The 24,303-nt window shown below is 43.4% G+C and overlaps 1 protein-coding gene across 1 annotated transcript in view; it reads left to right on the top strand.

Annotated features, from left to right (window-relative positions):
• abca2 (ATP-binding cassette, sub-family A (ABC1), member 2) overlaps nt 1-24,303 on the top strand; it is a 104,293-nt gene that overhangs the window by 53,475 nt on the left and 26,515 nt on the right. Inside the window, exons 13-30 of the mRNA XM_086313186.1 lie at nt 682-855; nt 2,195-2,297; nt 2,541-2,655; nt 5,270-5,460; nt 7,835-7,985; nt 8,115-8,319; nt 8,409-8,573; nt 9,057-9,237; nt 9,557-9,769; nt 10,057-10,253; nt 10,498-10,671; nt 11,323-11,516; nt 13,630-13,750; nt 13,854-14,144; nt 18,353-18,574; nt 19,889-19,991; nt 20,915-21,240; nt 23,095-23,308. Of these exons, the coding sequence (XP_086169312.1) occupies nt 682-855; nt 2,195-2,297; nt 2,541-2,655; nt 5,270-5,460; nt 7,835-7,985; nt 8,115-8,319; nt 8,409-8,573; nt 9,057-9,237; nt 9,557-9,769; nt 10,057-10,253; nt 10,498-10,671; nt 11,323-11,516; nt 13,630-13,750; nt 13,854-14,144; nt 18,353-18,574; nt 19,889-19,991; nt 20,915-21,240; nt 23,095-23,308 (3,340 nt within the window). The remainder of the gene's footprint in view (nt 1-681; nt 856-2,194; nt 2,298-2,540; nt 2,656-5,269; nt 5,461-7,834; nt 7,986-8,114; nt 8,320-8,408; nt 8,574-9,056; nt 9,238-9,556; nt 9,770-10,056; nt 10,254-10,497; nt 10,672-11,322; nt 11,517-13,629; nt 13,751-13,853; nt 14,145-18,352; nt 18,575-19,888; nt 19,992-20,914; nt 21,241-23,094; nt 23,309-24,303) is intronic.

Genomic DNA, 24,303 nt, shown 5'->3' with positions numbered 1-24,303 from the left:
TTTGTGCTTTGCTTGCAAAAAGGTCACTTGCGTACCCACAGGCCTCAGACTGCTTCCAGCTAGAGGTCAGCTGACTCCTGTCAGCTGACTTCCCTTTGGGCATATCTCATTCCACTGAAGCTTCTTCAGTTCTAAAACCAATCGCTCCCAGATTATTTGCCGTAGTGAGAGTTGTCCATTATGAGGGTCGCTGACCCCCTAATGATTCTCTACCTAATCACATGAGCCAAGGTGTGAAAACGAGTGTAGGTCACAATCACCATTGTGGACCCACTGCGAAGCCTGGCCCCACCCAATCGTGTGATTTCTGAGGTCAAAAGGCCCAGGATGTGAGTGGGCGTTAAGGCATCTGGGAAGGATCTCAAAACGTACATGAGTGTGCCCCACACTGCTCCCCCTGGTGGATACACATGACATTACCACTTGATTTCCTAATTGCCGTTTAGGGGCGTTACTACTCATGGTTGCATCATTCACATCACAGGCGGGGATGTCACTGCGCTCTCCCATCAACCAGCAATCAGTCAGGATTCCTCACAGTCCTGTCAGGGATGAGCAGCTGTTTCTGTTTCTATATTATTCAGAGTCGTTCATAATCACATGAAGCATATTAAATGCCCACATCAGAGTTTTGATGCAAAATTAGATTTTCTTTACTATTCTAATGTTTTCTTTCCCCAGGTGTGATTTTCCAGACTAATAAAGATGGCTCCCTTCCACCACATGTTATGTACAAAATCAGACAAAATTCCAGCTTAACAGAGAAGACCAATGAAATCAGGAGGGCCTACTGGCGCCCTGGCCCCAACACTGGGGGGAAATTCTATTTCCTGTATGGCTTTGTTTGGATCCAAGGTAAGGAACTGAAATTCACTTACTTCCCCAGTGCTGACCGTTTGATTGTGGTTGGAATGAGAATTCTCAGTCTTGTGTGGTTTTTGAACAGTATGTAGATCAACGGTTTTATGCACAGGACCCAAGGGGTGACACACTGATATCAGTGCAGTTTCATTTGTTTTTATGAAGTAAAGGTAACGTGCTTACCTGGCCTTGTGTCAGATTGGCACCCTGTCCAGGATGTACCCTGCCTCTTGCCCTGTGGCAGCTGGGATGGGTTTCAAGCCCCCTGCAACCCTGACCTGGATGAGCAGAAGGGGATGGATTGATGGAACGTGCTTACAACGCTGCAGCAGTAGCCTTTTCTAACTACAAATCATATTTTATTTAGTTGCTGAAAGCAGGGAAGCCACTCAACTGACACAGAATATTGAATGATGAAATCAGAGTGATAGACGTGTCTGAAGACAACGCAGTGTAAGGCTGTTTAGCCAGGAGAGGTCACAGGCTCTGACAGGGTTGGATCATTACAAAAAGACTACAAATCAAACTTTCACGGTCACGTGTGTGGGAATGGAAGGAGAGGACCCAAATGCAGGACTCACGGGTTTATTAGTCAGACGACTTCCACCTCAGCTCTTCCTCCAGAAAGGAGAGCGGTGCCTGCTCCCGCTCGTAGAAGTCTGAGGGGTCCATTTCGTGTCTTCATGGGTCTCATCAGGCTATAGCATAGAATGAAATTACAATAGACTTTTATTGGATGTCATTCCTATGAAAACTGGTCACACTACAAGTGTGGTAGCTCTTTAAGGGTCTGTGGTCTTTATCACTGCAGTTTATGTTAAAAGGAAACAGTTGTTTTAAGTTATTAGAATATTTCTACTTCAGTTCATCATCAGCCTGTTTAAAGAATGAGCTTTCAGCTGCTCTCTGTTTATTACCCTCATTCATAACTGAGTACAAGTCACGTGCTGATGTGTAAGCCTGCAGAAGACAGCAAATATATATATATATATATATATATATATATATATATATATATATATATAATTGAGTCCCTTGTATTTTATAATGTTCTAGCTCACTCTTTCTCCATATTTATGTCGAATATTGTCACTGAGTTTCCCATGAAAAATGTTTAAGCATAAATATAAAATAAAGGTTATATAATTCTACTGTACTGTATATTTCATCATGTGAATTAAAAAAATCGTAATTTTTTTAAAGTGATTAATTTGTAAATCAGTCTGACTCACAACATCCTTTATTACCCAAACCGTCACCATCAGCTGATATACAAATATGTAACACGCACGCTGGAGAGAAATACGAACCCTGTCTCGATTCTCTTTTCCAGACATGATAGAGAGAGCGATCATCAACACATTTGTGGGGCATGACGTGGTGGAGCCTGGCAACTACGTTCAGATGTTCCCCTATCCATGCTACACCAGAGACGAGTAAGGGACGGACTAACACGTAGCCCTGTACTTTATTTACTGGGATTCTGTTTGTGTGATAATAATAAACAAAATAATGACACGTTACCATTAGAACGTCATGTAAACAGAATGTCTTAAGCAGTTTGAAAAGTTCCTTTAAACGAACCAACGATCGGTTTGGATGAATATATTCCTCCATCAGCACATCTGTCTGTTACTGTGATCATCAGCTCATACCCTGTGTTACTCTTGTCTTTGCAGTTTTCTCTTTGTGATTGAGCACATGATGCCTCTGTGTATGGTGATCTCTTGGGTTTACTCAGTGGCCATGATGATTCAGCATATTGTAGCTGAGAAAGAGCACAGGCTTAAAGAGGTGAGTGTTTGTTAGCGTGATTGGTCCACACGACAGCGTGCTCAAAGATTGTTGGGGATGGGAGCAAACAATTCGTTTTAAACCAAAGCAAATATTGAAACTTTAAACAAACATTTGAAATATAGGGCTTGTATTTACAAAAACATGCAGTACGTACGGCTCAGTGATAGAATCGCTCGCAGCATTTCGTGCATGTCAACACCCCCCAAGCAAGTCCAGCTTATTGCTGGTAATGTGGAGCAGTGTCTCACAACAGTTGGACAGTGATGGACAGTGATTTCAGTGATGGGCCCAAGCACTCATGTACCTGAGGGACATGATCGCATGTCTCCATGTCCACACCCACTGGTCCAGAGCTGGTCCAGTGTTCTGCAACCAGGACAATAACTGCATGGTTCCTCCGGGATCTGAAGTCTGATAAGTAGACGAACTTTCCTGACCAGGTCCAAGATGAAGCGACTCTCTCCTCCTCTGGTAGAAACCCGTCATACAAGCAGCAAGCTGAGGGAATGCAAGGATGCTCACCCTGCCTGTTACCTCTCACCGAGACCAGTGGAATAAATGTGCACAAGCAAGCAGCTGCGAAGAGTCACCAGTGAACTGCTCCCAGTATGTGTGCAGCTGTGTGGCTCCTTTATGTTTCCTTTAGTGTTGAAAAGCAGAGTTGCTCCACAATCCATGGCAACATTGTTCCACGCTGTACATCAGCGCGCAGCCTTAGTGCTGCTCTTTGCTGCCTCCTCTCAGGCCACTTTGATACTGCGACCACGCCAGCCTTAAAAACACAAACATGGGTCCATGTTCTGCTTAGTAAACTTATTTCTTGATTTTGTGCCACTTTTTACATTTTCACAGTTTTAATGATAAGATTATAATGGTTTTTTTTAACATTGATTAATACCTTACACCAAATACATATTATATGTTAACTTGTTGAATGGAATTAAATTTTATAAAACAGTGTAAAAGTACTTTTACTGCTTAAGTACTTTTGAAACATGAGAAGTTTTATTCAATCTTACGCTGATAGGTTAATAAAAAAAAAGACAAGCTGCTGTTTCTCCCGGCAGTCAGGGACTCGTCATCACTTTCCTCCTGCTTACGGCGTCCCTGTCTGATCTTTGACTTCTGTTTATCGTACACTCGCTCACAGCTCTCAGTGTGCGACAAATCCTCTCTGGGCACCAGTATAACTCAGTGGGCGACCATATGACACAAGGCAGCAGCCTGGGCTCTCTCTGCTCACCTGTCTGTCGTCACTACTGGTGTCAAATAAAGACAAAATACCGAAAAAACAGGGGGCGATCGTGGCTCAAGAGCTGGGAGTTCGTCTTGTAACCGGAAGGTTGCCGGTTCGAGCCCCGGCTACTTGGGCGAGACACTTCACCCTACTGGTGGTGGTCAGAGGGCCCGGTGGCGCCAGTGTCCGGCAGCCTCGCCTCTGTCAGTGCACCCCAGGGTGACTACAATGTAGCTGCCATCACCAGTGTGTGGATGTGTGTGTGGATGGGTGGATGACTGAACGTGTAAAGCGCTTTGGGGTCCTTAGGGACTAAGTAAAGCGCTATACAAATACAGGCCATTTACCAAAAAACAACATTAAAAAACCAAAAACGCTCTGTGCAGACTGAGCATGATGATGAAAGACAGAAGACTTTATGTCTTTATTTGCTTTGTTGTGAAGCAAACAATCCTGCAGCATAAGTCGGGGCCCAAAACCAAAAGCCACCAGTGGGAATATGTAGAGAATGACCCAGAATTTACTTCAGCTTAGTGACACTTGGACATTATCCTGAACTGTGTGTGTTACATTAAAAGACCTCAAAGTGCTGCAGGTGTGTGTGAGTGGGTAAACGTGGGTTATAGTGGTCACTAGAAAAATAACACCACTCCCATTACTTCACAAAATTCACTTTCCCAAATTTCCCAAATTTATCATTAAAAATAAGGATGTGTGTGAAACAATGAGTGACGGAACAAAGTGTCTCAGTGTGGAAAAGGTCAGAAAGCCGTTTCTAAAGTTGTGGGACTCCAGCGAACCACAAATGCCAGAAACACAGAATAGTGGTGACCCCTCCCAGGAGGAGCCGACCAACCAGAGTTAACCCTGTTTTTCTGTCTCAGGACCTGAAGACTCGCTGTGGTAAACGGAAACAGGATTTCTGCCGTCTGCCAAAACATCCAATAAGGAAAATGTTTGTCCATCTGTTTGTGACCTCAAGCTGAAGCACGCTTCAGCAGGACAATGATCCAAAACACAGCAGCAAGTCCAAGAAACACAACTCTGACCTGCTCAAAGTCCTGACCTGAGTCAGACTGAGATGCTCAAAAACCCTCCAGTGTGGCTGAGTTACAACAATTCTGCAAAGACGAGCCAAATTTCCTCCACAGAGTGTAAAACGCTCACTGCCAGTTATCACAAACACCTGAGTGCAGCTGTTGTTGCTGAGGCCCACCCAGGTTTAGGGGCCGTGTAGCTTTGGGGTTTTGTCCACTTATTCATAAATACTTTTATTTAGCAGCTGCATTTTGTGTTTAGTGTGTTGTATAAGGGTCAAAGACTTTTTCACACTACTGTGCATACTTGCAAATAACCATAGTGTCTCTGTCTCAGGTGATGAAGATGATGGGTCTGAACAATGCAGTCCACTGGGTGGCGTGGTTCATCACGGGCTTTGTCCAGCTGTCCATCTCTGTCACTGCTCTCACGGCCATTTTAAAGTACGGCCGGGTGTTGCTCCACAGCGATCCCTTCATCATCTGGCTGTTCCTTACCATCTATGCCGTGGCTACTATCATGTTCTGGTAAGACTTCTGGCTCAATGCCTCAGTGTGCACAGCTTCACGGATAATGTTTAGTACAGAACAGGAAGGGGATACTCTCACCACAGGGTCAAAGGTCAGTTTTGCCCAGACCTCCAATATATCTACTGGTGTGCATGAGATAAACTATGAATTGAAATGCTATGTGAATAGAGCATGGTGCATTTAAGCCTAGAAAGATAAAACTCATTGAAAAAAATTAGGAAATTGTCAGTTAGCATTTATCGGTACAGTGGAGAACGCATAATTAAATTTTTACCTCTGACAGCAGTTTGATAAGATTAAGCACTTCCTTCCTACAATCTGCAATCAAATCTTATTCGATACTCGCTGGTCATTCTCACTTAAACAAGAGGGTGAATGAACTCTGGCAGTGTTTTCAGTAGTTACAAGAAGCACTCTGAGCACAAACCTCCACCAAGGCAGCTCACTCTTTAGGTTTCAGGGAATAAGATTATAATATGCATTTATTATTTTTACTTTATTCTTTTAAAGAATACTTTAAGACGTTTGCAGTGCATGAATGTGCAGGCTTTTGTTATTTGTCCTGTTGAAACCCACTTATACTATTTTATTATTTATTTATGTGGCAAGTACACGTGTAGCATTCATTACACATTTAAATGTTTCGTTGACCTTGAAGAAGAGGTCAGACATCAAATGACATTTAAATATTAATTAGATATTTTCTATTTGTTGACAATACACACGACTGTGAATATAAACTCTCCACCCATTTAACGTTTCATTTTAATCGATTCAGGACTTATCGAGGCATCATGTTTACAGACATAATGACAGGATGAGATGCATGCAAACTCTACCAGGGAGGTACTTCATTACCTGAAGTAACTTTATTACCATATGCCAAATAAAATGTCCATCCTTCCTGCGAGCAGTCTTTATCCTCGGGTCCTCTGCCAGAGGCCTGGGAGCTTGAGGGTCCTGTGCAGTACTTTGCTGTTCCTGCGCTCTGCTGAGGCCACGCTCCCTGTTGGGGATCACTGCTCTGAGCGCTCCGATTAGGACTGGAGACCTTCACCCTCCAAATCTTCTATTCAGTTTTATTTATACGGCAACAACAGTCGCCTCAAAGTGCTTTATATTGTAAGGCAGACCCTACAATAATACAAAGAACACAGAAAATCCCAACAGTTAGATGGCCCCTGTGAGTAAGTGCTTTGGCGACAGTGGGAAGGAAAAACTCCCTATTAACAGGAAGAAACCTCCAGCAGAACCAGGCTCAGGGAGGAACTCACATCTGCTGCTATTCGATGGGGATGAGGGGAGGAAGACAGGATGAAGACATGATATAGAAGCGAGACAGAGATTAATAATAACTAAATGCAGAGAGGAATGAGAAAGGTGACTTAAGAAGAAACACCCAGTGCATCATGGGAATCCCCGGCAGCCTACGTCTATTGCAGCATAACTAAGGGAGGATTCAGGGTCACCTGGTCCAGCCCTAACTATATGCTTTAGCAAAAAGGAAAGTTTGAAGCCTAATCTTAAAAGTAGAGATAGTGTCTGTCTCCTGAATCCAAACTGGAAGCTGGTTCCACAGAAGAGGGGCCTGAAAACTGAAGGCTCTGCCTCCCATTCTACTTTTAAATACTCTAGGAACAACAAGTAGGCCTGCAGAGCGAGAGCGAAGTGCTCTAATAGGGTGATATGGTACTACAAGGTCATTAAGATAAGATGGGGCCTGATTATTTAAGACCTTGTATGTAGGGTCTACCTTACAAGGCGCCTTGAGGTGACTGTTGTTGTGTTTTGGCACTACATGTAGACTGACTGGGCTCCCAGTTAGATTTTTGCAAAAAGGTGGCGTTCCCACCAGGGAAGAGTTGCTGTCCCAAGTGGAGGAATTGAAGTATCTTGGCGTCTGTGATGGAAAACAAAAGATTGACAGATAGATTGGGGCCATTTTTGCATGTAGTCCTACCTGGAGGAGGCTCAGGGCACGCCGGAGAAATGTCCCTCCAAAGGCCCGATAATCCCCTCAGTGTTTCCTGAGATTCCTGAGGTCTGGGTTTCTCTTGTTAGGCTGCTGTCCTTAAGACATGGTTATTCATGGACGGATGGATGGATACTAAGCTGTCAGTATGTCAGTGTAAGAGGAGTTTGTAGTCAGCCTCCTGTGGTCAGGACTTTTTTGATCAGTGCTGGAGGTTTCTGCCAGACATGGAAAACCTGGTGTCTTGAGTTTTAATGTTAGTGAGCATTGAGTGATGATTATTTTTGTAAAATCGTGAACCTTGTCTTTATATGTAGTGATTTTGCTGCACATCTCATTGTATTTTTAAAAACTTGTGGAATATGTCCTGAAACAAATGAAGCGTAACTTTTTTCCCAGTTTCCTGGTGTCAGTAATCTACTCCAAAGCTAAGCTGGCTTCTGCCTGCGGAGGAATCATCTATTTCCTCAGCTATGTGCCCTATATGTATGTGGCCATTAGGGAGGAGGTGGCTCACGACAAGATCACTGCCTTCGAGAAATGCATTGCTGTAAGGCATTTTACATTTCTTTCCTTTTTCACCAATCAAAACTCTTTGAATTTGTGGTGCGTTGGTAAAATGTTCTTTATCTGTTGTTCTGTGAAATCAGATAATCCACATTGTTTCCTTCTCTTTTAGTCTCTGATGTCTACCACAGCTTTTGGCCTTGGCTCCAAGTATTTTGCTCTATACGAGGTAGCAGGTGTTGGCATTCAGTGGCAGACCATAAGCCAGTCACCTGTAGAAGGCGATGACTTTAACCTCGGTCTCTCCATGATGATGCTCATCATTGATGCTGGCGTGTACGGTGTGCTGACCTGGTACATAGAGGCTGTGCATCCAGGTGTGAAATCCTTGCTCTCTCAGGTTTTCTCCCAACAAACGTTATTTAGGAATCTTCTGCTGATTCAATTTTCCCTAATTTTCCATTAGGAATGTATGGGCTGCCGCGCCCATGGTACTTCCCACTGCAGAGGTCCTACTGGTCTGGCAGTGGCCGTGTGGAGACCTGGGATTGGCCTTGGTGCGGAGGTGGAGCTGCCAGGCTCAGTGTGATGGAGGAGGATCAGGCTTGTGCGATGGACCACCGGAGGAATGGTAAAAACCAACAATATGGTGCTCGAGGACAAGATTCCCATATTCTGTCAATCAGCTTAAAAACACTGTAATACACACCGTCCTAAACTTCAGTAAAAGGATAAATATTATTTTTCCATCCATAATATCATAATAATATTAAATATTATTATTTCCTTACACAGGAACCTTTCCAAGTTTGCATGTTTGAGCAGGATTATGAATTTCCAGATTCCAATGTGACACACGAGACAGTTCAGTTCAAAATGACATGAAGCCACGCCCCTTATATTTCCTTATTTGTCCCGAGTAAATAATAGTGCTGAGTTCAAATCTCCATGCAGAAACCACAGGGCCTCTCCCTGTTTCAGGCATGTGGTTATTTGCCTCTCCTCTTAGTGCTTTTAACAAAAGAAGTGGAATTAACGACGGAGAAAAACACTTTTTAAATCAATATTTTTATAAATGATTCCGATTTTGTTCTCACTGTCATTCCAACTCCAGAGGAGATCCGCGGGATAGAGGAGGAGCCCAACCACCTTCCCCTGGTGGTGTGTATAGACAAACTGACCAAGGTGTACAAGACAGGCAGTAAACTGGCCCTGAACAAACTGAGCCTCAACCTGCATGAAAACCAGGTGGTTTCCTTCTTGGGACACAATGGAGCTGGGAAGACGACTACAATGTGAGAGGCAGTGTGCAGCATGTAGTAATGGTTTTTATTGTGCAGCTCCGGCACTGGAGAGCTCAATGATTTACTCTTGCATGGTTTTGTAGATCACACTGAGACATGCAGGTTTTATAAGACTCATATATAATGAAATATAAACATCCATGATCTGTTGTTAAATGTTCAGCCTGCTGCAGCTACACACAAACAAACAAAAAAAGAAGAAAATAAAAATATGATATTTTTTAAAGATATATTGGACCAAACAACATTTAAGCAACAAATCCTGTTTAATGTATCACTGTGACCTGTAATCTAAACTGTATGTTCATAGGTCCATCCTGACAGGGTTGTTCCCGCCCACGTCTGGCTCTGCCACCATCTATGGCCACGATATCCGCACTGAGATGGAGCGTATTCGACAGAACCTCGGGATGTGTCCGCAGCACAACGTCCTGTTTGACAAGCTGAGTGTGGAGGAGCATCTGTGGTTCTACTCCAGGCTCAAAGGCATGGCTGAAGAAGACATCTGCAAGGAGATGGACAAGTCAGCTGCTTTTATTCAATTCAGTTTTATTTATGTAGCGCCAAATTACAGCAGCAGTTGCCCAGAGGCACCTTGTATTGTAAGATAAAGAGCCTATCCTGAACCTTTATGGAAATTCAAACTGTGCATATGTAAAGGCACTGAGGTCACAGCACAGGCTTAATGCTGTTTAGTTGTTTGGGACTCATTAGGGTTTAACTTGCCTCACAACGTTTCACTCAACCAGTGTCAGTGCTCCCTGACAACCGACCAACAGAACACAACTCTCTGTGTGTGTGTGTGTCCAGGATGATTGTTGACCTGGAGTTGTCCAACAAGCGTCACAGCTTGGTGCAGACATTGTCTGGTGGGATGAAGAGAAAGTTGTCTGTCGCCATTGCCTTTGTTGGTGGTTCCAGGGCCGTCATCCTAGACGAACCAACCGCAGGGGTGGACCCCTACGCCCGCCGAGCCATCTGGGATCTCATTCTCAAGTACAAACAAGGTGAGTGACTCCTAGGCATCGTGCAGAGTGACATGACATCGATCCAGGGATTCAATCCTCACCAAAGATATTTAAGTGTTGTTCAGTCCGTGCATATTTCTTGTATGCACGTGGGAAAAATGTCCTCTGCGTTCAGTTTTCAGAATATTGTTGCAGAGGCACGCTCTATCCTTTTTTTGATGTCCTGCTTGGTAAATGTAACCCAAACCACCTCCTACATATGTGTGTGGCTCCTCTGCCTTAGGCCGCACAATTCTGCTGTCTACCCACCACATGGATGAAGCAGACCTTCTGGGAGATCGCATTGCCATCATCTCACACGGGAAACTCAAATGCTGTGGCTCCCCACTCTTTCTCAAGAGCACTTATGGAGATGGATACAAGCTGACACTGGTCAAAAAGCAGAGCGAAGGCCGAGGTGTGTGTGTGTGTGTGTGTGTGTGTGTGTGTGTGTGTGTGTGTGTGTGGTAGTGTTTTTATTTCCTACAGAGCATTTGCAGATTTACACTAAGAAGTCTAGCAGAGCCCTTAATGATACATATGGCCATGATTTATGAATGCATGTGTGCATTGGTATACACAGAAGTGCAATCATATACACTGCATACATTGTTTGTCTACTATATGATTTGTACATTTGGGATTTTATTGGTTTTATCTGACATATGTACAACCTTTGTCTATACTTTGGTGAATTACAGTAGAAAATACTTACTGGTGTTCTGGTATCATCACAAACATACATCCAGCATTCACTTCAATAATCTGATTATAATATAATCATTTATGAGGTGAGAGTTCAGTTAAAGGAGCACCTCATAAATGATGTTCATTTTATTCAGTGTGTGCGTGGAGTTGAACTACACACAGCAGAAAGATGTTAGAAGCAGAGCAGTAACACGATTATTAAACCTTCAACCAAAACTGCTTTTAATAGAAAGGCAAAACAAAAGCACACAAGCAGAAGAGCCCTGCACTATGCAAACATGTGCCCACCACCCCCACCTACCCACCACCATGCAAAAAACCAAAAGTCTTCATGCTTTGTGTTTTTTCTTTCAATGCTAAGGCCAGGCCAGCCAGTTCCAGCCTCCGTCTCTGTCTCCGTCCTCCTCTCTGTCGCCTTGCTCAGAAGTTCAGGTCACTCAGTTTATTCGTCAGTTTGTGGCTTCCTGCCTGCTGGTGTCCGACTCCAACACTGAGCTGTCCTACGTGCTGCCTTCTGAGGCTGTCAAGAAGGGCTGTTTTGAGAGGCTGTTTCAGGTACATTTACACAAGCAAAGAAAACTCTTCTGTTACAGAATAAACTCACAGCTATTGATCGCAAGGTTGGTAGTTTGATCCCTGGTTGCTCCCAGTCTGTATGCCAAATATCCTTGGCCAAGATACTAACCTCAAGTTGCTCATCAATGCATCCATCAGAGTGTGAATGTTTGATAAAAAACACGTGTGTAGAAAAAGAGTAGAAAAAAGTGCTGGTGTGAATGATGAGTAGAAAAGCAGGTCATTTACATCTTTTCTGATGCTGCTGCTGATTCTATATATGGTCTGGCTAATTGCATAAAAGACAATGTGTTTTCAATTTAATCTAATTCAATTCAGTTTTATTTATATAGCACCAAATTACAACCACAGTTACTTCAAGGTGCTTTTGTAAACTAACAACTCTACAATAATACAGAAAACAACTGCCTTGGTGGCTGTGGGAAGGAGAACTCCCTTTTAACAGGAAGTAGCTTCCTGCAGAACCAGGTTCAGCAAGGAGCAGTGATACTCTGTGATAGGTCGGCCGTGCAGGGAGGAAGACAGTAGAACTGTGGAAGAGGGCCGTGGATTCATAATCGATGGATGGATGAATGGGTGGATTTGGCCTGCACCAAGCAGACCCCCCACCGGGCACCAAAGAGGCCCAAGCCAGGGGAAGCAACTACAAATGAGTAGCAGTAGGGAGGGGAAACCCCCAACCTCCATGACCATGGCCTGCAGTGGGCAGGGCTCAGAAAGGCCCAGGCTCAGGCCTAGCCAAATATACATGTTCCCAAAAGGAGACGAGCAAAACTGAGAATGAAAAAACTAAATGGGATATAATAAAAACTTAAAATGACATAAATAAAGGACAAAGATGTGGAAACCACACAAGTAGTAGTAAAATGTTGAACTCAAAATGCTAGTACAAAGACCCAGCACTGTAAGTGTGACATAAAAAACAACTTTTTAACAGTGTTGTAGTACCCCAAACCTTGGCAGATCTTAGCATGGTGTGCAGTGTCCTCAAAGAAGTGGACAAAAGAAGACCCATAAAGGCCGACAAACTTCAGTTCAGTTTTATTTATATAGAACCAAACAACAGTCGCCTCAAGGTGCTTTATACTGTAAGGTAAACCCAACAATCATATGACCCCCTATGAGCAGCACTTTGGCGACAGTGGGAAGGAAAAACTCCCTTTTAACAGGAAGAAACTTCCGTCAGAACCAGGCTCAGGGAGGGGCGGGGCCATCTGCTGTGATTGGTTGGGGTGAGAGAAGGAAGACAGGATAAAGACATGCTGTGGAAGAGAGATTAACAACAAGTGTGAAAACCTCCCGGAGCAGATAACCAGTATCTAAAAGCCACGTCCTTTAGAAACGGGGGAAAAATACAGCACCTGACACAGGACCACGTGCACCCGGCCCTTCATTTGACCTACTGTTTGCTGAAGTCTCATCAGAAATGATCTAACTGTAAGAGTGGCTGTCAAGAAGCCATTCTTAAGGAAGTATGCCAAGTTGTGCAAGAACTAGACTGAAACAGGCCTTAAGAATGAAGCCAAGCGTTTCATTTTTGTATCAAATCCTCAGTTTGTAGCAATCAAAAGAAAGCTGAGCATATTTATCGACCTTTAAAACATCTTGACATAAATTTGTTATGATGTTTTACAGGTCGATCTCATAGTTTAATGTGACAATTAAGCCAGCAGTGTTGCTGACAGTAGTGACAGGTTGTGATCTATCATGGAGTACCGTCTGGTAAGCATTGGCTTCATTTTTTAGTGATCCCAAACACACTGCAGTGCAGTAAAAGCATATCTGGGTAGACAAATTCCCAGTGAAACACTATCAGCCATTCACTGACCTGCCCAGGACCTCAATGTTATTGTAGCGGTGTGTAATCATCTTGACAGAGAATGAAGCAAAAGGCAGCAAACAGCCACAGATAAGCTTTGGAATATCCTTCAAAAAGCCTGAATAAGTATACATGAAGACTACTTCCAAATAAAGTTCATTCTTCATTCTGTGCTGAAGAATAAAGGCGGTCATACATAAAGACAGACTTTGTACACAACAATCTTCAAACTCTCATTTTGCCTTATTTACTAATTTGCCATTGTGCCTCCAGGCTTTAGAGAAGAGCTTGGACTCCCTGGCACTGACTAGTTTTGGGGTAATGGACACCACCTTAGAGGAGGTCTTTCTCAAAGTGTCTGAAGAGGACCAGTCTCTTGAAAACAGCGATGCTGGTGAGCACATGTTTCTTATATGTTCATATGTGTGTTTTGACTTCATCGGTTGGCACATGGCTGACATGATTACCTTCTTCCCACCCCTGTTATCTCTGAGCAGACGTAAAGGGTTCGCCAGGGGGGAGCTCTGTAGGGAAATCATCAATCGGTTCAGAAGGTTTGGGGGGACCACAGGGTGAGACAGGATCCCAAGTGGAGCCTGAAAAGCCAACGGTGGAACTAAACAATCTGGTGAAGTGCTCCACACTAAGCCAGAGCCAGTCTTCTCTAATGTCCTCCTCATCTGTCGGCTCAGTAAGAGGCGATGAAGGAGGGCTATATACCGACTTCTATGGAGATTACTGTCCGCTCTTTGACAACAGACAGGGGGCTGACTCTGCTAGCCTCCAGGGTAAGACAACAACAACAGCAGATGTACTCTTGTTTGATCGTTCTTTGCCACATCTTTCATGAATTTATACACAAATGAAAAACATTTTTGTTTGTTTGTTTGTTTTTTGCTAGTTTATTAAAAACATCTTTACATTCTCTTACTCTGCTGAGGCAAATGATGGTGTGGTGCACTCTATTGGTTTGAGCATCTTTAAAATGTGTCAAGAAATGATGGTTGGAGACCAGATGATGCAGAGTGACAGTGAATCCAAAATTTGGGAAAAAATGACCTTAATAAAAGAACAAGTCAATCATCCGTCCATCCTTCCCTCCCTTGTTATGGGCAGAGGTGGGACCAAGTCATTGTTTTGCAAGTCTCAAGTAAGTCTCAAGTAATGTCAGGCAAGTCAGAGTCGAATCTCAAGTCACTGGTGTAAAAGTCCGAGTCAAGTCACAAGTCTGAAACTTTGAATTTCAAGTCCTTTCGAGTCTTTAAAAAAAAAAACGAAAAAATAATGTTGCAGTTATGCTAAATGTAAATATTAGACCATGTAATTTTTAAATCTGTGTTTTTCTCAACACATGACAAAATAGTGAACTTAGAAAATATACACAAATTGTGAAATTGCACCTCTTTAAAATGCAGCTCAATTAAACCTAGCTCCAAGAATAATTTTCACCGACAGTTCTGAGATAAGCTGCATGTTATTCTTGGATGCGGTTGTAGGACCAGCTTTAAAATCGCATGACAAAAATATCATACACATTAAAAAAAAAACTGTATCTCCAATGGAGCCTGGACAACATTTGCTAGTTAGATGAAGTCAGCTATCTCATCGTAGCATATTTATATGCATATTTATAATCATACGGTTCTTGGAGTGAGTGCATACACTCATGAAGTTTAGTAACTTCAGGTCACTGCAACAAGCCCAGGTACAGTTTACCGACGGATGGGTGCAGGACCTTGAAATGCACCGTGTAGAACGAAAGACCATCGTACGTATCATAAGTTTACCAGTCTCACAAACTGTCGTCATAAATACACATTCGTTAACCGTTTATTAATAGGACCTTTGAGCTCAACGGTAATTAATTAGTAGTGGAAATAATTTCTGGTAGCATCACAGAAATGTAGCAGTGACAATAAGACTGTATGCTGTAATCGTACTGGACAATTAGTGATACAAAACAACTGTTTTATCCTGTGAATAAAAGTATATGTTTTTGTCAATGTACCATAATAACAGAGGCGAAACGCAATATTGTGTCAGGACAATTCACTATTTATGCACAATAAACAAAGGAGCATAGCGCAACAATTTCTGTTCAGCGCCAGACTTGCTTGTAACCTATATCACTAATTATGTTATGAAAATGACGCATTAACTATTAAAAAACACTGACCTTCGTGTAAATGCTTGGAGCAGACTAACCTGTGAGCTGGAGGGTTCTGGGACGTTATATTTGATCTTTGAATGGCTGCAATCCAGGCCATCCGTCGCCTCTTTGTTACTTCAGAAACATGGCTCGAACAATTTCTCTTCAACGACGTAATCCGATAACAACCGATCTCTTTACCCGTCGGCTTCCCGTGGCTGTCATGCGACCGGCTATTGCAGTTAATAATACAACAGCTTCTTGACATTTTTGTGTTTCTTTTTATCGCTGTGTAACTGATTTTAATTGAAAGCCTGCGTGCGCTAGTACCGCTTGCCACGAGTTCCCAGAATCCTTTGCGGTTTTACCCGTGAATGACGTCACATTTTCAATCTCTATATAATATGCATGTTAAATTTTATATTTGGGGTAAAATATCAAGTCTTTTCAAGTAAACCGGTTCAAGTCCAATTCAAGTCCCAAGTCATTGGTGTAAAAGTCCAAGTCAAGTCACAAGTCTTAGAACATTTTTTCAAGTCAAGTCTAAAGTCATAAAATTAATGACTCGAGTCTGACTCGAGTCCAAGTCATGTGACTCGAGTCCACACCTCTGGTTATGGGGGCAACAGCCTAAGCAGAAAAGCCCTGATCTCCCTCTCCCCAGCCACCTCACCCCACCAGTGTGTTATGGACTTGCTCCAAAGCCTCCTGCAGATGGGTCATGCTGACAATATCTAACCTAGGAGGCAGCCAGGCAGCGTCTTGCTCTTGTTCCATCCTGCATCTGAGGTTTGACTAATGGACGAGCTGTCCCTGAGAAGAGACCTTTCTAGGGAAGCTGAGAAGTGTGACCCCCATGTCTTTATCCACAGCATGTCTTTATCCTGTCTTCCTTCTCTCACCCCACCCAGTCGCAGCAGATGGCCGCCCCTCCCTGAGCCTGGTTCTGCTGGACGTTTCTTCCTGTTAAAAGGGAGTTTTTCCTTCCCACTGTCGCCAAAGTGCTGCTCATAGGGGGTCATATGATTGTTGGGTTTTTCTCTGTAGGTATTATTATACCTTACAGTATAAAGTGCCCTGAGGCGACTGTTGTTGTGATTGGGCGCTGTATAAATAAAATTGAATTGAAAGAAACCCTCTGATCCCCCCCTTCTTAAAGATGGGACTCACCACCCCAGATCTCCATGCAGTGCTGCAGAGGAGTATCAATCAAAACAGCCCCACAAGATTTGGAGCCTTTACGAGCTCAGGGCAAACCTCCTCAACCCCAAGGGCATGGCTACGCTCTTGGTCCTCTACAGAAGATGTGTCAGTGGATTAACATGCTTAAAGTATTCCTTGCAATGCCTGACTACATCATGAGTTCAAGTCAGCAGCACCCACACCCACTACACACTGTAAGTAGTGCTCTGCTTTCCCCTCCTGTACCACTCGTTTGCCAGAATTGCTTCAAAACAAACTGAAAGTCTCTTCCCATGAAGTTTTTGCTCCAGTTACTGCACGAGCCGCCTTCTCTTGGTCTGCCGGTAACCGTCCGCTGCCCACAGTGTAGTAAGCCCAATAAAAATTCTTCTTCAGCTTGAGGTTTACCCTTACCTCCTCTGTTCACCATTTGGTTCAGGGATTACCACCACAACAGGCAATAACATCTTTGCCGCAGCCTCAGCAATGGAGATGGAGAATATGGTCGATATAGACTCAATATCAGCCTCCTTCAGACTGCTGTCAACATTCTAGTTGAGGAATTCCCAGAGCGGAGCCTCTGCCAGGCACATTTAGGCGTGCCAGGTTCAATATCCTCCCCCACCACCTGATCCTACTCATTACCAGGCGGTGGTCAGTTGACGGCTCTAGCCCTCTCTTCATGCGAATGTTCTGGATAGATCAGAAATCTGATAATACAATAAGACAACTGACCATCAACCTACGGTGTCCTGGTACCATGTGTATGGGCACCCTTATGTTCAAAAATAGTGTTCGGTATGAACAAACTGTGATTTGCACAGAAGCCAAAAACAGAACCCTGATCTGGTTCGGATCAGGCCATTCCTCCCAGTCACCCCCTTCAGGTGTCACTGTCCACGTGAGTGTCGAAGTCTCCCAGTAAGAAGACAGAGTCACTAGATGGAGCAGTGACTTGAACAGTCCAGGACCTCTCCAGGAGACATGTGTTGAGCCTGCTATAGCCAATATCTCTCAACCTCACACACTAACTCAGACTCCTTCCCCACCAGAGAGGTGGCATTTCATGTCCCAGCAGCCAGCCTCGATATCTAGGGATCAGACTGCCACAGCCTCCATCCCTGACCACTGCCTGACACATGCGATGTTTGAATGGATAAAATGTCAGCCAAGGCACGGACAGAATATCTGTGGAGGGATATAAAGATGGGATTCACAGGCACTTCCATGCATGTCAAACAGAATTTAATATAACTGAACAAACAGGTGGTAAATATTTATCTAAGATGACTTAAAGTTGAACACGTTTTTAAAGGAAAGAACAGACTTTTTGTTTTATAAAAACACACAGTCTCATCATGAGTTTAGATGCTCGAACCCATGAATCTCATGGCTCGTTTCAGGGTTTAGTGACTTATATTGTCAAAATTTAGATGAATATTTTCATCAGTTTATTAGTTAATAAATGCAAGTGACAATGCTACAACATTAAATGTTTTTTTCTTAGTTTTTGTTTTTCTTTAGATCTTTTTTCTTTTCATGCTTCTGGAATAAAAATGCTCATATAGTGTGAGCACTAAAGAATCATACAGACCGGTTGTGATTACTGTTCTCATCCATAATTTGTCAGTTTGTCTATTTCATGTTTTAACTTTTTCACTTTAGGAGATGCAGAGAACCCCTCGTCACCAGAGCCGGAGGTGCTGGAAGGGCAGGGCACCTTCAAGCTGGAGGGTTGGTGGTTGAAACTGAGCCAGTTTCACGGACTTATTATCAAGAGGTTTCACTGTGCCAAGAGGAACACCAAGGGTCTCTTCTCTCAGATCCTCCTGCCTGCCTTCTTTGTCTGTGTGGCCATGACCGTGGCCTTATCTGTGCCCGAGATCGGTGAGATTTTACTCGTCCTTTGCTGGTTTTAATATTGCTGCTGTCCCGCCTTACCAAGAAGATAAACAGGATTGCAGAAGTTGTCTGTATACTGTTAAACAGTTCAGTATTTAGATTATGGTGAATACAGTTTTGTACAGAGCTCCTAATACTTTAACAGTCTATTAAAAATAAACTGCTGAGCGGGCTCTCAGCAGTTTAGACGATATAAGTTGTTGTGATTTGGCCACATGTAAATAAAACTGTATTGAATTTCACATTCATCGAACAGTCTTTGCTCATAAACATCTTCCTAAAATAGAAAAACTTAAAATACGTGGATCAAACTTTACAAGATAAATGTTTGAACCAAAGTATTCAAATGAATCATGAAGGTGGTACACTAAGATTAGCAGCAAAGAAACCGAGTAATAGAATAGGATAGAATAGGATAGAATAGAATAGAATAGAATAGCCCTTTACTCCTGCACGATTGACAATGACAATAAAGTATCGATGGTAAGACAGCAGGAACAAATCTATACAAACAAGAGAAAGGCACATATTGGAGAACAGGTTGCAAAGCGCTTAGAAGTAGTGATAAGGACCCTGAGTCCACGAGTGATGACTGATGAGGGTTACTCAGACCAGATTGTTGAGCTGGGTTGGCAGGGTGGGGTGGAACCCGACTGACCTGAGACGTGAACCAGAACCAGCGGTGGGTCAAACGGGTAATGCTGCACATTTAGTCAGCAGGCGTGACTGTGATCGCTGCCGCCATGATCGTTGATTTTTTGGAAAGCGTAAATGGCGAGGAGGAGTTTTACACACAGTGCCAGAGATTCATGTCCGTGTCCTGCAGCAATCACCTGAAATATTCAGAAAAAAGCCCCCATATTTGTAGCAGAAACACGCACATATGTGAGTGTGTTTCATGTTTAGATTTCACATTTTATATAAGAACAGAGCAGCGTAGTTAAATAATCATTTTATGCTTTCATGCTTAGAAACGGAGAGCATCAATAATCATGGACTGAAAGCGTCACTTTGTTGTCTTGTTGTTAAGTTTGGCTCATTGTGACTCGTGTTGCTATGAAGAATGTGTGATATACCAGGGTGGAGGGTAGCAGTAGCTGGTGAGCACGCTCACTTCAGTCGATATTTAAATTATTTGTTTATTTTATTCACTCAACAGTTAAAACAGTGGAGCTACTAAACTAATGAAATACATGGGTTTCTAGGGCTCAGTGCACTTTATTTTTACAATTAGCTGTAAAATCTACGTAAAAAGATCCCTGATTAATGGATGGATGTTGTGTGTGAATTATTTTACAGGAGATTTGCCACCCTTGATCTTGTCCCCATCTCAGTATCATAACTACACCCAACCAAGAGGCAACTTCATCCCTTATGCCAATGAAGACAGACCCCAGTACAGGTAGGATGATGTTTAATTTACTGATATAACTCATGCAGATTTTTATCATTAAAACTAAATATTGCAGATGTTTCTTTGACAGTGAAGTCACATTTCTCAGCTGAACATTTACCAAACAAACTGTTTGTGTTTGACTTCTTTTATATTACTCGATATTAGAAAAGTAACTGCTCGTGCTCACTCTAGTGCACGCTAGCCTGAAGTAAAGCCAGTACAGCAACTTGACTGACAAATAACAATGTCTGATATCTCTGTGAATTAAACTGGAACATCGCGTCATGTTTTCAGCAAATAAAAATTCAGCATGCTTGATATTATTTATACTAAACTGTCTGTCAGGTTTAATTAGCGTAGACGCCCTGATTGTAACTGTCCTACGTAAGTCCCCACACTGCTGTAGCAACTTGTCTTTTGCTTAGTAAACAGCTGCATATAAGAAAGCTCTACCAAGACATGGAAAGGGTTTCTGGTGGTGAATCATCTCAACATCAGTAATGAAAGGATTAGTTTCAGTATATGTGGCTAAATTGTCAAGTTGTGTGATGATGTGTGCTGATTGTTTATGCCTGCTACTGTCACCCTTACACACAACAGCCAAAGTGACCTGTGTTAAAAACGATATAGCCTTGTGTTAGCAGGACTGTCAGTGATGAGCGTGCCAAGCATAACTGTGGTTCAGGGTCATGGACTAACTCGATCACCTCATATATTATTCCATGGAGTCCTGTCACCTCGACCTGTAGCAGAGCTTAGCAAGGTTGACCAAAAGAGATCTTATGAGTCCAAATACTGGAGCCTTTAGACGCTGAAATAAGCTGTTACTTTAAACAGAATCCTGGTGCACAGCAGCATTTTGCTCAAGTCAACACTGACACAGTGGAATAGAAAGAAATGTGACTGACACATCTTTGGTCCACTCTCAGGAACAAGCTGTCACCAGACGCCAGCCCACAGAAGATCATCAACACCTTCCGCCTGCCCTCGGGTATCGGTGCTACTTGTATCCTCAAAACCCCCTTCAACAGCACCCTGGACCAGCTGGCACAAACCCTCAACCCCAATGCCAATAACTCCAAAACCCTAGCTGCCAAATACTTTGATTCTATGTGTCTGGACTCCTTCACTCAGGGCGTCCCCCTCTCCAACTTTGTGCCCCCACCACCTTCGCCAGCACCTTCAGATGACCCAGACTCTAATTTTGAGGACGGTCTGTGGAACCTAACAGTCACTCCTCCAATTACAGTTCATAGTAAGTGCTTCCATAATATGCGTGCGACCCATTTAACGTATGTAGCTCTAGATCTGAAAATCAAGACTTGACTTAAACAAAAAATAATTAAAGGAACTGTCACGGCGGGGCGCGCCGGCGTGAGGAATGAGGTAGACCCAAGAGCAGACACGGTGGAGACAGAACTAGGTTTCCAAAATAAGGCAAGCCTTTATTGTGGCTGCAGGCATAACAAAAACACTAGGGGACACTGAAACTGGGAAAACTAAGAAGACAGAGAACACTGTGTAAACTAAGAAGGCTAAGGCACTCTGTGAAGGAACTATGGAAAAAACTATAAACACAGAGTAACTAAGCAGGCTATGAACACAGTGTCACAATAAGGGAAAATACGAGGTGAGGATAACAGACGATCTGACACTGACACAAAGACACACTGGGCTTAAATACACTGAGGCAGTCATCAAGAAATTAGAGACAGAAGGGGAACACAGCTGGGAGGAATAAGACCTGAACATGAGCCTTCAGAGTAAAACAGGAAACAAGACACCACTAAACAAACACGCGGACACGACACAGAGAGATAGACTAGACACTGAACTAAACCTGCAATAAACATGAGAACACAAAAACCTACGAACTAATCCCTAAACAAGAATAACCGAAACATAGAGTCATAATCATCATTATCATCATAATAAGAAAAGAATCCAAAATGCAAAACACACCAAAAGCATAACTCAAAATACTGGGTCAAACTGACCCAGAACCGTGACAGGAACACTTTGGAAACACATCATCATGCTGCATGTCTGAGGTGATGTGGTCCAGGTAATATATTAGGAGTGAAGGATGACACATCATTTGATGAAAATGATCAATCTACAGAGGGCTGAAGTCAGAGTGAAAAAATGATGCAGCATGCGAGTCTGTTTGGTGGAAAATTAATTGCAGCAAATGCATGCATGTACTTTCTCTATGGCTTCTCCGGACCCGTTCACGTCTGTCTCACAGTAACACTAACAGGGCACCACTGCTGGACCTGCCAGTTCTGGTATGGTTAAAGGCCAGTCAGGCTCCACAGTACTGGGCAGTGACCACAGGGCCCCACTAAAGGACCTCGGGCTCTCAGGCCCTGCTTATGATTGTTGGGTTAGAGACATTGACAGCAGTGGGCTGCTGGCTGTCACTTGTAGGTCTCTGGCAGCACTCGTCCTGTTCCACCTGCAGAAAGGAGCAGATACTGGTACAGCTGATGGGTTAAGGACTTTGTGCGGTCCTGTCCAGCTATCCTAGCCTGTGTCTCACGGCATGCTGAGACACAGATAACCTCTGATAATGAAATGTATTGATGTGCCTCGCTGTAGGAGTTGGCCTGCCTGTGCAGCCTCTGTAGGGTGCAGGGAGTACTTCATGCCACCAGTAATGACGCTGCAGTCAGAAAAGATAAGGAGACGAACACTGTCGGTGGTCTTAATCTGAAAACCATTTCTGTTTGGGGGTTGTCTCATTGTTGCCCATCTAGTCCACCTGGTGTTAATATTATTAACACCAGAGCAGCTGAAACTGATCAATAACCCCTCTGCTCCTTACCTGACCAGATCACCAAGTTTAATTTATGTGATGCCATACTGTGATTGCAAAGTGTTCCTTTCATGTTTTTAAGCAGAATATTGTTATTGTCTTATTATATTTTGCTAATGTGGACCAATAGACACGTACAGTGATGCCTACTTGTGTCTTGGCTCGTTGGGAGAGCTAATAAATCATTTCTAACGCAGTTTATTCCCCCTGTGTTTTTTCGGTTTTGAGAAGTCCACGTGGACTAAGGAAAAGATCCGCTGAATGAATGATGACTCTTTCACTTTTGCTTAGAGCCTGTTACATCTCCACCTACCTTTCCCTTGTCCATCCATGAGCCGGTGCGCTGCGTCTGCTCTATGCAGGGGACAGGCTTCTCCTGTCCCAGTGGGGTAGGAGGACAACCCCCTCTCATGAAGGTGGTGACCGGTGACATTATGGTGGACATCACAGGCCGGAACGTCTCTGAATATCTGCTTTTCACATCAGACAGAGTGCGGCTGCACAGGTAGGACAGCTGCTGGAGCAACTCTAAGGAAACAGCCACACAACAGAAATACTGACAACATACTGCAAACTGATGCTTTGACTTTTCAGTGTAGAATCTAATTGCACAAAATACTAGTTGGATCACCTTAGTTTAAACAGAATTATAACTTATATGTTATATGTCATGGGCTGCTACTGGGACCTCCTGAGCCTGAGTAGCTGCGAGCTCCCCTCAGAGTACACAGCAGGCATCATTGTTGAAACATGTGAACACAGAGACACAGCATATAAGGCAAAAACAGAGTTTGTACAGTTCTTTATTCTTCCACACAGCCTAAGCTCTCTTAGGTAATCTTCAGGAACAGTTCTCCAGGCTTCTTGAAGGATATACCAAAGCTCTTCTTTAGGTTTGCTTAGTGCTCTGGCAGTGTTTGGGATCATTGTGATGTCTGTGAAGGTTCTCAGTTCAGGTCATTATAGTCTAAGGAGGTCAGAAAGAAAAACATCTGGACTTTTTTAACTTGCTTGAAGACGTTTTATCTCCCATCCGAGAAGCTTCTTTAGTTCTAAGAGCAACTGGTGGAGAGTCCCAGATTTTTAAGCCCTATGGGAGTGTCTCTGAGGGAGTCATGGACCCGGTATTGATCCTCTGCCTAATCACGCGAGCCAAGGCGTGAAAACGGATGTGGATGAACCAGTTTGTGTCTGAGTGTGTGGCTGGGTCTGAAGTACACTGGGATGTCGTGCTTGGAGAAGACTCCTGAATTTCTCTAATAAACGCGCTACATGAGGGCTGACAGTGCTGCTCTGTTTGTCCTTCTGATTTTCTCTAGCTGGTGTCTGATCTTCTTTTCTGTGCATCTTTGCTGACTTGATGAGCTTCCTTTACATGTGTGTGCTCCTTCTTTTTCCCTTCAGGCTTAGGCTTAGGGCTGTGGTGGCTGTGGCTCAGGTGGTAGAGCAGATCAGCTACTGGTTGGAAGGTTGGTGCCTTCCCCAGTCTGCATGTCAAAT

Source organism: Aulonocara sp. 'chitande type north' Nkhata Bay, linkage group LG12 (assembly GCF_057382095.1).
Source record: "Aulonocara sp. 'chitande type north' Nkhata Bay isolate Kocher_YH1m ecotype deep benthic linkage group LG12, A_spYH_male_GT1.1, whole genome shotgun sequence".
NCBI lineage: Eukaryota > Metazoa > Chordata > Actinopteri > Cichliformes > Cichlidae > Aulonocara > Aulonocara sp. 'chitande type north' Nkhata Bay.
This window is presented reverse-complemented; position numbering and strand designations above follow the sequence as displayed.